Source organism: Agelaius tricolor, unplaced genomic scaffold (genome assembly GCF_023055355.1).
Source record: "Agelaius tricolor isolate 1412-34295 unplaced genomic scaffold, bAgeTri1.0.p SCAF_1, whole genome shotgun sequence".
Taxonomy (NCBI): Eukaryota; Metazoa; Chordata; class Aves; order Passeriformes; family Icteridae; genus Agelaius; species Agelaius tricolor.
In genome coordinates, this window is record NW_027269261.1 from 45,412,111 (window position 1) to 45,430,356 (window position 18,246).

Below are 18,246 nucleotides of genomic sequence, written 5' to 3' on the forward strand. Positions count from 1 at the left end.
AATGTGTTGAAGTGTTTCGATACCGTAACAAACGTTTCCATCTCCGCGGAAGCCAATCGAACATTCGCAGAAAAAACGATTCCCAGTTCCTGGACGGCACACAGCATTGGTGTCACAGTTATGAGTGCCAGTGTAGCAAGGGTTCCGGTTAATATCAGCTGAACCATCTGGCAAGAGAGACCATATTTAGCCTTGATGACTCTTGTCCAAGTAATAGCACCCAGTTAAGGCCAGGAATGAGATTCCAGGTTTAATGTGTTTCCAGGTTTAATGTGCTCATAATGCACATTAAACAAGGAAACACATTTTTTGCATCAGGAAGAAAGGGCCTTGCAGGTGATATCTTAGATATGTATTTAATAGCACCTGTATTCCTTTTTACTTGTACAGAGGACTACTGAGTTTAAAAAGAGCCACAAAAACCTCGCTAAAGAACAAGATAGAAAGAAAATTCATTTTCCAGTCACTGACACAAGACTCAAAACATGATTCCCAGCAGCTTGGTTTATTCATTTAATTAGCAGAACTTTATTTTATAACAAACAAAAGTGAACACAACCTGGTTTTATACTCATCTGGTGTGCATTTTCAAATAATCTCCTTTCTTTCTTTCTGATATTAGTGGAAGCTTGGACAGCTCATCTAAAAAATACCTTTCAAAAGCAGCCTACAATTCAAAGATAAAATGCTATGTTTCAAGATAAATTATAGAAACTCATCCATGGTAAATCTCATTCCCCTCTTTTGCTCTCTTCTCTCTTTTAGGGAGGGACAGTGTCCCCCCAGAAAAAATGAATAGAGGAACTACAAATAAGGTAAAGATGACCAACACACTCCATGCTTCCAAGTGTAAATAGATTCAAGGTGGTGTATTGAGAGTATTTCAAGGAATTAAACATAAACCCCAGTGACTTCCAACAACACAGCATCACTTAAATTCTCTTTCTCAAGTAAAAATACAAATTTTCAATAATTCCGTTTCTCTCCTTCACTGGTGGATCTGGACTGCTACTAAATAATGAAATTAATTCATGTAACTCATTAACACCTATCTAGGGCAGGCTAAAAAAAAATGGATGACTGCTTTTAATTGCTTACAAAAGAGAAAAGGCAAAATTTGTATACCTATCTAAAATACGTACCACTGATGGGGCCAATGGAATTGCTCATGGCGTATCGCAGGATCTGCTCATCCCTGTTGTACAGGACAAACACACTGTCCACCGAGAGCTGCTGAGTGGCAGGAGCAGAATGGGGGGAGTCATCATGGATGCATTCATCAAAGGAGATGGTCTGGCGCCACTGATAGGCACCCATGTAGGTGGCAGCCACTCCATCCCTTTCTGGCTCTGTCACCGTGTACTCCCTCGAGGACGATGAAGTGATCACTGTGACATGACAGCAAACACACTGATCAGAGCAGAGACTAAAAGCACCCTGTCAAATGCTATGCAAATGGGAATTTCAAAGGCTAGAAGCTGTGAAAGGGGATGCATTTCCATGTAAAGGAACGAGCACTGGAGTATACTTTGTTCTCAGGATCACAGTTTTTAGAAATGAGTAATTTGATATATTTTGACATATTTAAAAAATTCAACTTGGTGGATTTCTACGTAATGAAAGGAAAATTCAACTCAGCAAACTCAGATTGCTTTAGGTTCCTTTTCAGATCCCCAAGCTAAGGACAGTCATCTCACCAGCCTAAACTACATCCACTTTTTAGTTCGTTGTAGGCTACTAGCCTTGGATTTTAACAGAGCCCTGAAGAAGCTGCATGTCTGAGAGCTCCTGCATGCTTCACAGTAGTTTTCTATACTAGGAAAAATTGTGAACAAAACTCTTCAAAAAGATCTGGGCTTGTGGATCTTCCCACTGTAGGAAGGGTCCTCAGAACACCAGTATTCTTTGTTTGGACACCAGAACACACCTATATCCATCCACTTGCAGCAGCTGGCTAAAGCTGGATTTCTGCTAAGTCCATTAGATATGCCATGGGACAGCAGATTTGCAGCTGTTTGAGTCATCTCCCTCCAGCCCCTAACTTTACCTCCATGGGAACAGCATTTCTGCCAAGTAGACAACTGTTCTGTAAAGCAGATACTGTCCAAACTCTCAAGCTGTTCAGCACAAAGCAGAAGCTTCCTGCTGCTTCCACTTCCTCCTCCTCCCAGTCCAAAACAACAGGCAAAGCACAAGCAGGTTCATTACTGACTACCAAACTCAGACATTAGTGAAAATAAGGCAGTGATGATGTAACCACAATATTTTCTAGCTCTAGCAACCAAAAGTGCACCCTTGGAGAAAAGTGCAGTATCTCCAGAATTTATGTGCACGTGGGTGCACCACAGGCTGCTTCATCTGTAGTATTCATCTCTTTGATGGCTGGCTGGCCAGCAGGAAAACTCCAACCTCACTTCTCCACTTTCTGTATTGAAACACCCACCATTTTATCCAGGAAGAGGAAAGCAAAATAATTAAGCAAAACAAGATTGTCCTGTAAATAGTGAATGAAGAATGGTTCTCTTAGGAAACCTAGGATCTGTGAGAAAGCAATTGAGAGAGAGGAGTACTGAAGAGAAAATGCAGGAAACTGATAAGGGAATTAAGAGGTAATTTCCAATTGGTTGTTAAAATTCAGCTCAAATAATACTGATAAATGCTTGTAGAGTCATTGTAATGAAGTTCACGTGAGACACAGTGGTAAACAATGGGTTTAGTCTCAAAGATCACAGCTCACTTAATGACATTACCACAAAAAGCTATACACCAGTACAGGGCTAAAGGGCTGTGGATTTACAAAGAAAACTTTTATTCCTTGTACACTGCCATCAACAGCATAAAAAAAGGGTCAGCAAAAAGGGAAATCAAGAGTGTTTTGCAAACAACAGTTCAGAGAAAGTTAAACCTGTATGTTTTTGATGAAAATATTAGAAATATTTGCACTGTCCCACTCAAAACCCACCTTCTTTTGATACCTTTTCCTAAGGGACAAAATGCAACTTTCTAAAAGTCAAAGGGTCCTAAATACACTTGTTAAAAAAGTAATAAAAGAATGTTTTTCAGATTGCACGAAGCAGAGATTAGGACACTTTCTCATCATTTCATCCTTATGGAACCTTACCAGAGCTAGAGGTGTGGTAGAGTTCGGTGTAGGGCTCTATATGGACTGATGCCCCAGATGGGATCTCAGGTATTCTGCCCTCCATTTCTGTGCTGATGGTGAGGTGACCATGTTCATCAATGCCACTGAACTTCTGCTTTACAACCAGCTTCTCATTGTTGCCAAGAAAAGTTACTTCTGTTTGCCGTGTAAACTCACCACCTAAAGAAAGATAATTGGTTTAACACTAAACTTAATAGAGGTTTCCAATTCCTTCTATTCCAAATATGGCTTCTAATAGATAAAATATAAATTACTATTGTCTGCAAGTGTTGATGTTAATTGCTAATATCTTGTGATTGTAATGAAATAACTTTCAGAGGCATACTGATAATATACTTGGATACTGCAAGCAAATTTTTTTAAGCACTGCACATAATAAATCATAAATCCTTGCCCTGAGGCATTCTTTTTAATAAAATTAAAAAGAAGTTCTGACTAAGCTAATAGCAGTAGGCCTTATCCTACCATTTAAAAGGACATTTTAGAGAAAATTTCCATTAGGAGTACAGAGAGTTAAAAAAAAAATCAAAATCCAGTACATCTGTTTCCAAATCAAAACCAAGTGGAATGTATGTTGCAAATTTCAGAACAAGCTTCAAACATACCAAATCCAAGAAAATCCCAAACCAAAAAGTTGTGTTCAACTGAATTTATATTACAAGTCTGTAAAGGATCAAATTTTCAAGAGAAACACATGTTCTGCTAGAACAGATTGAATCTACAGCTTGAATTCACAGCAGCATAACCAACCAGTTTTGGCCTTAATCTCTTATGAAAAGCTCAAATTGTGAGCAGGGGTTTCCCTCAAACTAGCTAACAGAGTTATTTGCATGTCATGCAGCAGCTGTTTCTGTAAAGTGCTTCAGACCCTCAGGAGGTGAGGTTACTATTTCTCTTTTGCTGGGTTGGGACAATCAGATTTAACAAGTTAAAGCTCTTGAAGACTTAGGAGAAGCTTTTTATAGTAACTATGCACACTCTAGTAACAATTCCCCCAACAGATCTTTTTTAAAAATCACTTTCTTGAAGAGAAACTGCCAAGTCAATCTTCTCTCTAACACAGTTGTTGTACACTGAGAGTAAATTAAAAGGTCCATTGTCTATGTATTGTAAACAAGAAAAACAGTGAGAAATTTGATTACAAAAAACACATTTTGCAGCTCAGAATAGATGTGTGTTTTCACCCTATATTGATTCTAAATACAGATTTCTTTTCTATCAAGATAGAGGAAAGCATAGCAATTTTGAACATTATTTTAATTTAGAAGTTACCAGTAATGCTGAATCCATTTTTATATCCTTGCTGTTCCACAGCAAACATCCATCCTATGATACCTCCAATAGAGGCAAGAGGTAGTAAAGAATACCCCAAAGTCTCTGGGATTGTGCTGATAGCAGTGTAGGCACGTCCTTGGTTCATCACAACATAGGAGTGGAGATCAGTGTTCTCAAATACAATTGGGACAGGGTTGTTTCCTACAAAGATTCTTCCTCTGACCTTGCCGTTGACTCTCTGAGGAGAACCTGGCAAATAATACAACACATCAGAACCAAATAACAGCATTCTCATACTCTCCAAGGAACATGTCCAGAGTGTTTGCAATGTTCAGTGCTTAGTGTTGAAATAAATGGCAAACAAATACTCAGAGTTCAGACAAGAAATTGCCACGTGCTCACTTGCTTATGTAGTCACATGCAAGTGTCTTGTCTTATGTGGATGATTAAATGGTCAAATTTGCCTCAAGAGATGGTCTTTATCATCGTTGAAAGTTCTGTCTGCAAAGATACACTGTAACACTGTTATGAAGTTATCTGGCAATAAGTGGCAGACAAACTCCTTAGGATCACACTTCATATCAATATACACTGAATACAAATTTGTTCATTCCCTATCAAGAGACTAATGTCATTAGGCATTAGAATAATTTACCTGTTATTCTAATCTATTACATTTCTTGGCTCTGAACTACTGGCCATTTTGAAGACTGTCAGTGTTATACAGAAGTAGCTATTTTGGATTGCTAATTTTCTCCTGTTTATAATTTCCTACATGGAACTTTTAATTTCACTATTATCAGATCCTTCTTTTCTTTCTATGGAAAATCCAATTTTATGAACTGACAGCTAAGTATTAGGTTTTGCTTTCCTGGTTTATAAAACACAGTCTTGCAGTAAACTATTTGAGTTGCTGAAACGCATCTGTGCTCTGAGCCAAATCACTATGAGGATTACAAGTGTATACATAAGAAATTCCTTTATGGATTTTACATGGGAACAAAGTTTAAATGGGTATTTAACAGAAATCTGGCAGATCACCCTTTAGTAAAGCAGCTTAAGAATCAAAGAGGAGCCATGCTCTTTGGTTCAATGATCAAAGTTAATTTGCTCATCACTTTGAACTGCCCATTTCTAGAGTGAGGACCATATCAGATTATAACACGTTGGAACTTCATGACTAATTCTAGGAAATACCACTGGATGTTATGTTTTCTTTTAAATAATGTCAGTTACAGAAGAAGTTTATTTTTTCCAGAAAGTCACATTAAAATGCATAAAGCCTATAATTGACCACTCAAAATAATTTGCTTCACTCAAAAAAACATTTTAAAAAATAGAGCTCACTGATTCAAATGCCTTTCACTATATCCCAGTGATAAGTCTTTTCTGGAATTGAATACAGGTCACCTCATTCAAGACCTCCATATGTAATTGTTGCTTATGTTTCTAAATTTCAAACCAGTTACCTTCTGCTACACACTGTCTGCCATTTCCTTTGTAGCCAGCAATACAACTGCAACAAAACCCACTGGGATAATCCTTGCAAAGAGCGTGAACAGAGCACTGGTGACGGTTGTTAGCACAGGTCTCTTGGACATCTGTGTGGTAGCGAAACACTGTGGAAAATAAGACCAGACATTTATATTTCATGCAGTTACTGTGGTATTCACATATCACTGGACTAGTTTAAAAGTATCTCTGGGCTTACTTGATCAGATTTTTATTTTCTCTTTAAGGAAAGCAAACTATTGCAATTGATATTAGTTAACCTTGCAATAGGCAGACAACTTCCCACTATTTTGTAGTAAACCTCAGGGCTTCAGCTGTCTTTTGTTGAATTATTGTCTATTGTTGAATTATTTAGTTGGAAAACTGTTTAATTCTGACTTCAGCAGATCTATATTTACACAGATCAGTTAAAATTCCTGTCAAAGCTAAACACATAATTTTTATTTGTCCTTGTTTCTGAATCAAAACAAAAAGGGGACTTTTTAACTTTAGAACAAAACATATCAGTACAGTACCCAGGACCATGCAGCAACTGATGCACCCTATAATCCTAACTGTTTTACCTTGTTATTTAATGAAGATCGCAATTCTCACACCTGCTTCAGGAAACAATTAACATCTGGGCTGTCAGTCACACTCCTCTGAAATTTCTAGAAACGCTTTATTAGAACTTAGAATTGCTAGTTCCACCCTTCTAAGACTTGAGGCCATGAAAGCCTAGCCAAAAAAAATTATGACAGCTTCTATTCCCAACCTCTATTAAGTCATCTGTATTCAGCAACATATCTGAGAAAGGTCTGTGAGCTTAACTAGGGGACTAGTTTACTAAACCGGCAAAAACTGCATCCGAGGTGACATCCAAATTAACTACCTCAATAAATAACACAAACAAATGACAGGTGTCCAGATTTTCAGATATTAAGCAAATGCGAAGGAAACATTGCTTTTTTGGTAATTCAATTTCCTTCATGTGTCTTTTTTGCAGCCTGTCCAGGTTAGAAGAAGCTCAACTGTACCAAAGACCTTACCTATTCCAGTTTCATCAAATTCTTCCACATCTATGACTTGAGGTGGCTGTGGGGGGAACTGCTGGATCCGAAAGTGGCGAGGTGGAGCTTTTGCTGTCGGGAAATTTTGAGGACTGTAAAAAGTCTCAGTTGAAGGTGTTCCTGTTACATCTTGGTATGAAGTCAGAAAGTCTTCTGCAGCTAGCTGAGGAACACTGTATGTGACAAGGTGCTGATCCTCTTCAGTGCTGTCTGTGCTACTTGTGATATACTGCTGTGTTATTTCAGTGGAACCATAGTCAGACATAAAGGGCTTAGAAGTCATCTCCTGGTCTTCTTCGTTGGGCTCTACGCTCTCCAAAATATTGCTGATGTTGGCAGGCATGATACTGTCAGATGAGCTACCAACCTCGAACACCCAAACGCCCTGCTTCCCAGCATTGCTGCTTCTGTCAAAGAGAAGCACAGGCCAAATAAAACAAGCTGTGTGGTATTTCTAGCCTACACACAATGTTAGCCTTCACTGCAAAGTGTCAGGACAAAGCTGTCTAATTATCTTATCTACATTACATACTTACCTACAGGTACAGTTTATTCAGCTGTGGAAAACCCCTGACAGTTTGGGTAACTTTTTTTCTCCTCATCCAAAACACTGTTGAGAATTTCTAACTTTCTTGTCTCCAAAGAAGACGAGATCAGGAGAAGATTTTAGGGCCACAAAGATCTTGCTACCACTTACTAAAACTTTCTAGCTCATTCCCTTTCCTGATAGTTCACTCTTTCTTTAAAAACACAACTCACAAAAACAACCTGCCCAGGATAGATTATGAAGAGTTGAAGTCTAAGTGATACTACTTATAGAAGAACTAAGTATACTGGAATTCCTACCAGTAACAATGGGAATATGGACTTTTAACAAATTCCACCGAAGTCCTCAAGGGGGTGGATATTTATCACTGGCAGATCTTGTGACTTCCCATGCAATGGCTAATGGGATCTTATTAGTTCTCATAGATTCATGCTACATTTAAGAAAACCATGGAACTCTGATGTTTTCTTGAGGTGTTTAAACAAAGAAAAAAGCATACTTGACAAGCTTTCTAATGCTGTCTTCATCTTCAGCAATGACATTGTAGGATCCTGGGTTTTCCCAAAAGTAGTAGTTTGTAGAGGCTTGACTAAAGCCAACGATAGCAGGAATATTTTCATTGTCCTTCTTGGAGTACGTGCTATAGAACTGCAAGCTATCTTCTGGATAAAGGAAAATAGCATAGGAACTGGAATCAGAAGAGGCTAAGACAGCCTGGAATGTGTTTCTCTGTGGAAAAAAAAAAATTAACACACTTTTACTCACATCAAAATAGTTAAGAAAAAGTAATTTTTTCTTTTTAAATGCAAAATGAAAATCAGAATTTTCATTAAAAAGAAAAATTTATCAAAAATAAATTAAATCTGTAGGAAATAGTCAGATAGGCTGCCCAAAGCATAACAACTTTAAGTTCTGCAGTGCCATAGGATGCTATTTCATTTCCTTAAAATAACAGATGTGCTAGACTAAATAAAAAAATCTGTAAACAGAATGTTTGAAGTTCAAGCTTCATGTTGCTCAAGTAATTTCCCACAGGAACCCTACTGCCTGCTGTAGGAACCACTGGGACAGCACCTCAGACATCAGCTGTTCATTGCTATCAGGGTGCAGTATTATTACTATAAACACAATGCTTGTGCCAAGTTCAGCAAAAGAAATTGGATGTTGACATAAAAAAATGTTTTAAGTAATGTTCTCATCAACTTTGATAACTATAATACAGACTTTATAATCAACTTTTATAATGGTATACAAAGTTACATATCCTTGCAGGATAGTACCTGCATGGTTTAAAAAGGGGAAAATGATTTGTGAATAATAACAAAAATAACCTTTAGCTGTTTCTTAACCCAATACTAACTAAAAAACATGAGCTTTTGCTAAATGCAATATCATCTGTTCAAAATGGGCTTAAGTTCCTACTAGTCCATATAGTTATCTGATTTTACATAGTTTGATGTCAAAATTACTTAAGAGTCTTTTGAAAAATGCATGCCAGCAGGATTACATTTCACAGAGAGAGGTCAGGATATTCTGGTTCAGTTATTATCACAACACATTTAACATTCAAATAAGAGTCATTAGGAAACAACTAAATCAGCTATGTAGTTTCAAGCATTATCTTTTGAATTAATAAAACATTATTAAAATAAATCTCAAGTAAAAGTTGTGGAAACTTCTATTTTGCTGCAGCCTTTTCGATGATGATGTACATTCTTAGGGCCGCAGAATTAATTTAAACACACAGAACTTCAAGCCTTCAAAGCAAAAGGTTACAGTGTTACAACAGTGTAACACTTTAGCTGAGCATGTGTCCAGCATGACTTAAAGCTCTGATTAACATTCACCTTTTCTTCCAAAGCATGATCTTCTCCTGGTGCCTGGAAAGGAGCCACAAGCTTCCAGGTAACAATAACAACACTGCTGGGATCAAAAGCAGTCTCAGGAAAACCTCTTTTGATATAGTCTGATGCAAGTTGCAAGACATCTGAGGATGAATCTTCTCTGTAGTACACATTTCCACGTCCATCTGTTGTGTCCAGATCAGCCATAAAAGGAGCAATAGCCCCAAAACTCACTGGGAATTGACCAAGGTATTTTTCTTCACTTGAGGGTTCATTCACTGCAATAATCCCATTAGTGGTAATCTAATAAAAAGATGAAAATTATAACACAAATACTGTTCATACAACTGTCTCCCACACATGTGCTCCAGATCACAATATTTTCATTTTAATTCCAACAGAAATTGAATCAAAAGTCAGCTTTGTATTTAAAAAGTAACTGTGGTTTTTAAGCTTGTGTGTTTTTTATCCCATGTCCGGAGTCCTGAGATTTCAGTTGCCCAAAATCAGAGGTCGACTACACAGATGGAACAGCCTTTTTTCCCTAGATAAAGATTTTAGCTATTTAAATTTCAGACACCTATTGTCTCTTCTAACAGGGACATACATAATCCTCCCACCAATGCTTCAGAAGCTGATAGAATTTCTGAGCAAAGAATAAATTCACACATAGGTGCCAACCCAAAAAAACTGCTCCATGCTTACATATTGTAATAGCCTGGGTGAAAGTCTTTTGGGAAGACATACAGATTTCTCTTTGCCTGGCCAAGGCTGCTTTGGTTTTCACTTCACTACAGCCACCCTCCTAGGAACTTCTCTGCTACTGTGCAAGGATTACAAGCTGCTGCTCCCTCTGAAGATATGATGAGAGCACAGCTCTTATACCAGAGGCTACAGAGCCTAAGAGACAGAATTTCCACAGCAGATATAGGCCACACGATAAATTCCTTTACAGCTGAGTGCCCTGACACAGTCTGATAGGAAAATGGGTCTAATACTTGAAGGGGGTTGGGGGAAGGAATTTACATATGTAAGTGAAACTCTTGGTCTGCAAATGCATAGGTACTGACTCAGGGAGATGCAACCCATCATTGAGATGAGGATTCACAGTCAGCCACCTCTGATTAAAATTGAGATAATTACATACATATATAGGTGCTAGGGCACATCCAAGTGTGACAGCCAAACTCCACTGGCAAACCAGAGCTGGCTCTCACACACAGAAGCAGTGAGCAAGACCTTGAGGGTCTGCACAAAATGCTCACACACAGCTTTTTGTGCCTAGCCCTTCCACCAGCTGTGCTTGGCACTGACTCAGCCACATACAAATCCACCTCCAAGTCTTGGACTACCTGCTAACAGGACACATCTGGCTACCTGCAGGCAGCCAGGTGCTCACTCTAGAGCTGCTGCCACATACACAAGTGACTCAAAATGTCACAGAGGTCCCAGAACTATCATTATAAGCTATGAAATTAAAACTGCAATCTCCCACAGAAAGGATTCTTCTAAGTCCAAGAAGAACAAACTGTTGCTGGATCTCTTTACACAGTCAAGATACTGTCAACATGATAAAATCTTTACAAATGCCTAGAAGTGGGTCAGAATGGCTGCTGACTCAAACTCCAAGGCCACCTAGCCCAGTAGCCTGCCAGCTTAGAGATTCAGCAAAAGAAGACATGCACATACTTCTCCAGTGTGCCTCCAATTGCATCTACTTCCAGGGATTCCCTGTGGTTTGACTGTTTTTCCTCAGTGGATGTCTTTCTCATATTTGTTGAGTCTTCCCTTAACACATACAAACTCTAGGTATCCACAAAATCCATAAAAAGGAACTCCATGAATTTGTGACTCAGGTCTCTCCTACTTTTGTTTGTTTTCAGTCTGGCTTCCACCTACATTTGATGGCCCTAATTTTTGTATTGGGACATACAAAAATCCTACCCAGTCTCTCCCGCTATGTAATTTCTCCTCCAGAATGACGACCCCCAGTCTACTCATGCACTCCCTGGCTAAGAGCTGCTCTCTGTCTTGAATCACTCTTCATTGTCTCCACATATTTCTTCACCCTTTTCCACTCAAATTTGTAAACAAGGAGGCCAGTGGGAACCCCACATATTCTTCACAGAGAAATTGTGGTCTATGCAAGCCCATCAAGGATGCTGGCTACTAGTGCCTTGGCAACATCTTTAAAATCTGGACCACCACTGCTGCTACACACAGTAAATCAGAAAAAAGTGTAGTACAATCATGATACAGAGCACTCCTCCGGACACAAGAAACACTTATGCCTTGAACTCTCCTTTGGCTATCCAGAGGGTCAGAGCATGTCATAGACCAGTGGTCAGTCAGCTTGGTGTATAACTGGATAATGCTTATCACAAACCATTAGCTAAACTTGGCAAAATAGTTCCCACAGTAGATCAGAATTTATTTTAAAAGTGCCTCAACATATGCCGACTGTATTTTCTGCAGACGTACAATTTCATTTGTAGCTAGAGCGTAAAATACTAAAAAGTTAAGATTGTGTAAAAAAATAGGTGAGTTGGCTTTATGCATGAACAGTATCTCTAAGGTATATAAGCAGTAAATAATCTGTGCAAACACGTTGGGAAAGCAGGTCATGTTAGAAAGGGGGAGAAGAAGCTGAATGTGAAAATTTTTATCTACTCATTCATGACTTGACAGTGACCAAAGACCCTAAGGTGAGCTATAGATCTGAGGAATAAAGAACTAAAAAGACAGCATGGATTACCTAATTACAGACCCTGCAACTGGAGTTGGATATATAAGAGAAATCTAGTCCAGAAAAGTTCCCAGAACTCCTACAACATCTGTACGCACTAGAAAAGGCTTCATATTCCTGTAAAACAAAGCTAGAACATGACCTGAAAATAAAAACCCACCAATTATACTATACAACTACTGGAAGACAGGATGGAGAGTGGTGGACATTTAAATCTGTTTGCCAAGAACTTTTAGCAAAGAGATGCACTCCATCTTTAAAGTTATAAATTTAGTGGAAGTTAAAATTTTCCTTCTGCTTTCTTACATTTTTTTTTGTACACAAACAGCCCTATCCTCTCCTAAATCCTCTTGTGAGAGATGACTGGAGTTTGAAGTATTTTAAACAAATTCCATGGTGTTCATAAGATCTGGTGTGTGTAGATTTTGCAGCTTCATGATCCCCCATTTATGGCAGGGATTAAAATAGCATTAAGAGAAAACACAATCAGGAATAGTTAATACTGCAGAATAAAGAAGAAGCCAGAAGAAATGGCCCTCCTCTTTTCACCTCCTAGTGGCATGCATCTAGCTATACCTTTCCTATTTGCTAAAAAATCTAGTGTAAATTTATTAAGGAGATGCAAACCTCATTTTTTAAAGGAGGTTTTTAAGTGAGACAGTTCAGCTTTAAGGGAATGTTTCTATAACCCAGAAAACATTTGCAAGCCATCACATGAAAATAAATAAACAAGCTGCTCAATTTGTGCAGTGATTTTTAAAGCAAAAAAAGAAACTCACCAATAATGAAAAAAAAAGGTTTTATCTTTCAGATTCAACAACACGTTTATATTGACAAATACAGTGAATACTCCTTTAACTTCACCCTGCTTCTTTCAAGGTCACAAACATAGGTTTAAGTGTGAATCCCAAAATAAAAAGAAGTAATTTTGGGTAAGTACTGGGTTTCATCAAAGCATCATTCCTGTCAAAAGGGAGAGGGGGGAAAAGAGGCCTCAGGTGGGCGTTGTCTAAAGACAAGCTTTAGAGTAGTCTTTCCTTTTAGGGTATAACACTATTTAAATTGACAGGAACTAACATAGATGTATTTTTAGCATGGTAAACTTCTGGATTACACACATAGTTAACATACATTTGTGGTTTGTAGCAGAACCAATAACACACACACACACAATTATAGGTCCACCTCAAAAAACAAGTGAGAAGAAGAATTCAAAGTAAGGAGTATTTCTGTTAAAAGAAAAATTGTATCTCTGTATGTACAACAAAAAATTAAAGTTTCTAACAAATGAGGCACTTTCTCCCTGTTCAATGAAGAGGCATGTTATGGACTTGAATATTTCTGAATAAAAAAATGTTTAGAAAATTCGAATTTATTTTTATAATGAAGTGACAGTTGACTTAAAGCAACAAAGCTTTCCAATATAAACATTACCAACTATTAATTTAAGGAGTTAATAAAAGTAAGGATTAAAAAAATTGAACCAAGCTTGCATTAGAGGTGTCTCAATTCTTTTCTAAATGGAGGTAACCCCTAATCCTTCAATTTTTCCACACCAGTGAGTTTTAGCGTAAACTGAAAAAGCCTTAATAGAAGTGTGCTATTAAAACAAAACAAATGGAATAGTACTGGTTAGTGATAGAGTTCAATGCTATAAATTTTACAAGCAAAAGCACCATATTGAAGATTACAATATGTGAAAGTCTGTTTCCACTTATATGAAATAAAAGTGTTCTCTTCTGTCTGTGAGGGAAGATTTTGTTGCCAGGGATTTTATGACAACTTGGTACTAAACAATCACTTCACAGAACGCCTTGCCTTTCTATTCATGTGTGCAGCTAACTTAGCTTCTCAACTGTCAAAAAAGATAGAAAGAGAATCCACATAAAATTTCTACATAAAATCATGTGCACTAAATGTTAATTGTATCAGCTTGATAATATTTACTACCAACTAGGAATACATCGGATACTCCAGCCAAGCAAGATTGTAGAGCTTCATAAATACACATTGCAAATATACAATAAAGACATGTATTGTGAAAATGCATTAAAAACTGCTCAGTACATTTCCTTAACAGGTATGCTTCTCTTCTCCCTACCCCCATGAAGTCTGTACTGTGCTTCTGCTCTGCAATGCTTGCACATTGTTCAGTGCAAGAAAAAGCCTCTGCATAGTGTATAGACTGATACTGAAATGCCATTCATTAAAAGTGCCCATTCTTAGTACTGAGAGATGCTGGCAGAGCCCTGGAAGGGATTTGGAAATAGACACTTCATGGGTATTCTTTCAGGCAAAAACTAATTAGAACTGTTCCTGTTTGAGGGCAGGGCAAGTAACAGGTCATTAAACTAAAGAAACCTAGACTGGTAAGTCAATTTACTGCTCTTTGAAAACTCTGTCCTGTCTCTGTGGCTTACCTGACATACTACTTGTCATCTTTGCTTCTCTGTGGCTGAATATACCGTCCACTATGTTTCAAGAATATTTTTGTGCTTTTAAAGGCATATTTTTTACTTGGTTTGACTAATCAGTGACCAAATTAGAGTACAGAAAGCAAGACAATGAACTAAGGGTCAAACTGAAGTCTGAACTCCACCTAATACTTCATCTCAGTCAGCTTCAGTGAACAACACCCATTTTCCACACAAGCATAACCCAAATCCCTCAAAATTTTAGATTTCAGATATGATGTCAGGATTTATCTAAGTAGTGGCAGTATGGACAATGAAAAGGAGTGTAACTTAAGTGTCAGCACTATTACACCTCAGTGTAGCATAAGCAAGTTATATCTTGAGTGAGTACCCATGAAACAGACTCAAGTGCATGGGAATTACATCAAATTTTGAATGACTGCAATCACATGGAGCTCTAGTTTCCCAAGTGTCTCCATGTAGGTTAATCCACTGAGTTGCCTCTTAGATCCATGATACTAAACCACACTGCTTTATCTGGCCAGGGAGGTGAGATGACATTTACCAGATTAATACACTAAACACATTGTGCCTTCTCTACAAAAACCTTTCTAAACGTGCTACTCAGCATGTTCAATTGCTAGCATAGGTGGGGCTTAAGGGGAAAGAGGCAATGATAAAGTGTGCAGTACCCTTGCAGTATTCTGAAGACATGCTGCCATTTTAAACTGTTCTCCTTATGGCTGCTTTTGAGCAGCTCTGCCCCAGACAATCTGTTTTCAATCCCACCTCCAAATACTGAACACCCTTCCCACCAGCTATACACATGCACACAGCACTCTGGGATGCAGATTCAGCTGTGAGACATGCACACAAGGCTGAGATATGCTTGCAGCCCAAAGCCTGCAGTTACTATGGATATGGACTTCCTCCTCTTTGATCACTCTTATTGTCTCCACATATTTATTCAACCTTTTCCACTCTATAAATTTGTAAACAAGGAGGCCACACATATTCTTCACAGAGAAATTATGGCCTGTACAAGACCATCAAGGATGCTTTAAGACACTCAAAGCAACGAATGCCTGAGAGTGCCCAAGACATTGAGGAACAGAAACATCTCCCAGTGCTTAGAGGTGCAAGTCTTCGACAGGTTAGGCTGCTGGTTGGACACCCCATTTCAGTTTTGTGACTCTGGCATGCTGAAACACACAAAGCAGACCACAACGAGGATGTTTCTGAGCTGAACACTCTGTATGAGTGCAGAAAACGCCTGGGGATGGCACTCACTCCGGCTAATCGAGTGCATTTTCTTTGCGCTCCTACTATCTGTTGAATTGTCTCCCAGCGGAGGCTGTGCACCTAGAAAAATCTGCCCAAGCCATAGTGTGAGAAGGGAATTAACACGGCCCCGATATCTGACTGAACACAACTGGAACAATTAAGTTCTTTGGGCCGACCTCTGACCTCGGCATTCACGCAACCCACACGGAACCCACAAGCACCACGGCGCACCCACCCAAAGCTCCCCGAGGAGTGCCCAGGAGCGGTCCCGACCCGCGGGCAGCCAAAGGGGGCCCCACACTCACAAAGAGGGAGCGCACAGCCGCGCCGTAGAAGTGCAGCGCCGTGCCCAGCTCCAGCGCCGCCGAGTGCACATCGTCCCCGGGCTCCAGCGCGGCATCGCCGCGCTCCTCGCCATGGGGCAGCAGCTCCAGCGGCTCTGCGGGCAGCGCCAGGACGGGCAGCGCCAGGGCCAGCAGCGCCCAGCGCGGGCAGCTCGGCGGGGCGCGCATCCCGGCGGCTCCCGGCGCCCGCGGCAGCGCCGTCCCGCCGCTATAAGCGCGGGCAGCGGGGCCGGCGGAGCGGGGGGGCCGCCGCCAATGGCAGCGCGGGGCGGGCGGAGCGGCGGCCCCGGGACCCCGCGGCCGCTCCCACAGCCCAAGCGGGGCTCTGCCGCGGGATCCGCCACGGGGATCGCCCCCAGGAGCAGAGCGGGGTCCGCGCAGCCCGCGGGGACCGACCCTCGGAGCGCTCCGGGGGCGCGGGGATGGGAACGCTCAGCCGCTCTCGGGATCAGTGTCACCTCTGGGGCGCGAAACTCGCGGAGTGAAGTCGGTGCGGGGTCGTAGGCATCCGGCAGATGCTTTCAAAGCACCGCGGCTCTCCGTCAGAGCCAGTGGGGTTTCCTGCGTTAGCTTGGAAAATGTGTGCTCAAAGCGACTCCAGCAGCCGCAGTACTTCCCAACAGCCAGAGCACCGAGACCAAATACCAAAACCAACATGAATCAAAAATAGGAATCCCCATGCTATCTTCTGAAATAGTTTTGATACCAGGTGCTCATTGTCGGGGGAAATGAATAAATGAATTGGAACGTGTTTCATAAATTTACACCATCCATGTCAGAATTGCTTTTGGTTGTAAGACAAAACTAAAAAATAAGTAAAACAAATCTACAAACAAAAAAAATTGCTGATGATATGAAATACAGAGAAAATAAATATGGTATATGTAAATATTTTACTTCTGACTATGTCTTCTTGTTTTACAGCGTAGTCCTGCTCCCTTGGAACACTCAGAAGCAAGTGAAGAATGGTTATATTTCATATATTTTTCCTAAAGCTACCAAGTGAGGACAGCAGTATTTAGGGATTAAATCTTGGCCAGTAAAGAATATGCTGTGATATGTCCATAGAAGGCTTACAGCAGATAACCATCTGAAGAAAGGCAGCTGAAATGCTACCCACATGCTTTTTGCATGGCTTTTTACTTTAAATGTCTGCGCTTTTTTTTTCTTTGTAAGAAAGCGTGATTTTGCATTTGGCAAATTGCAACAGCACAAGACACTCCTGGGTAGAGCTATAACCATGCCAGCCTAAAGGGGAAACACATCTAGTCACCATTATTACTAACATCTATTTACTACTGGGTTCTGTATGTCAGTGAAAACAGTCACTGAGACAAAGTAGCATGGAGGTCCGGGAGGAAGACAAGTCTGCTCTCCTTGACATACTCACTGTACTTTGACCTGCAACTTCCTTCCATGTTTTCAGAGCTTCTAAGACAGTAACTGGTGGACTCATGGAATCCATGGCTTTATACATCCAGGAATATGTGGCTAACCACTGCCACGAGAGCAGCCTTTTGGCTGGATCACCTCCATATGTGAGCATAGACATACCTTAGCTGGATGTTGAGTCATCTTTGTCTGTATCTTTCTCCTCATTTGACAAAGCAATGCTTAACCACAAGACCACTGTAAGTTCTTACGTTGTATGTGTGCACTGGCATACCACCAGCTGCCTTCACTACAAAATCATCTTCCTATTACAAACCTGCCCCCCCATCATAAGCCCATTTCCAAATTTGCAGAACCCATTCTTGTGCAACACAGTTCCATAGCAAAGAGAAAGCCTAAATTAACCCCCATGGTAACATATACACATTTACAAGAGAATAATTTCTGTTAGGCTTAATGTTTCCACAGCCACATTTACTACAACAGTGAGACTCAACAAAAGGAAAACATAACCAAAACAAGAAGAAAATTCTGAGGGGGTAACATTTTCCTGTCAGATTTACTTGATTTCCTAGTATTATGTCCAGAAGTTGAAGGACAGGGACTACTGAGAAGCTAGAAACTCAGTGTAGTAAATTTGAAGGCTCAAGAGTTAAGTATCTTCATCTGCATGTTT

The 18,246-nt window shown here is 39.9% G+C and overlaps 1 protein-coding gene across 1 annotated transcript in view; it reads right to left on the reverse strand.

Annotated features, from left to right (window-relative positions):
* Positions 1-16,377, reverse strand: part of NID1 (nidogen 1) — a 43,264-nt gene extending 26,887 nt beyond the window's left edge. Inside the window, exons 1-9 of the mRNA XM_071432340.1 lie at positions 16,140-16,377; positions 9,394-9,693; positions 8,046-8,275; positions 6,979-7,406; positions 5,908-6,057; positions 4,436-4,687; positions 3,122-3,322; positions 1,143-1,388; positions 24-167 (exon numbers count right to left, since the gene is read on the reverse strand). Of these exons, the coding sequence (XP_071288441.1) occupies positions 24-167; positions 1,143-1,388; positions 3,122-3,322; positions 4,436-4,687; positions 5,908-6,057; positions 6,979-7,406; positions 8,046-8,275; positions 9,394-9,693; positions 16,140-16,346 (2,158 nt within the window). The 5' untranslated portion in view covers positions 16,347-16,377. The remainder of the gene's footprint in view (positions 1-23; positions 168-1,142; positions 1,389-3,121; positions 3,323-4,435; positions 4,688-5,907; positions 6,058-6,978; positions 7,407-8,045; positions 8,276-9,393; positions 9,694-16,139) is intronic.
* Positions 16,378-18,246: the final 1,869 nt, after the last annotated feature.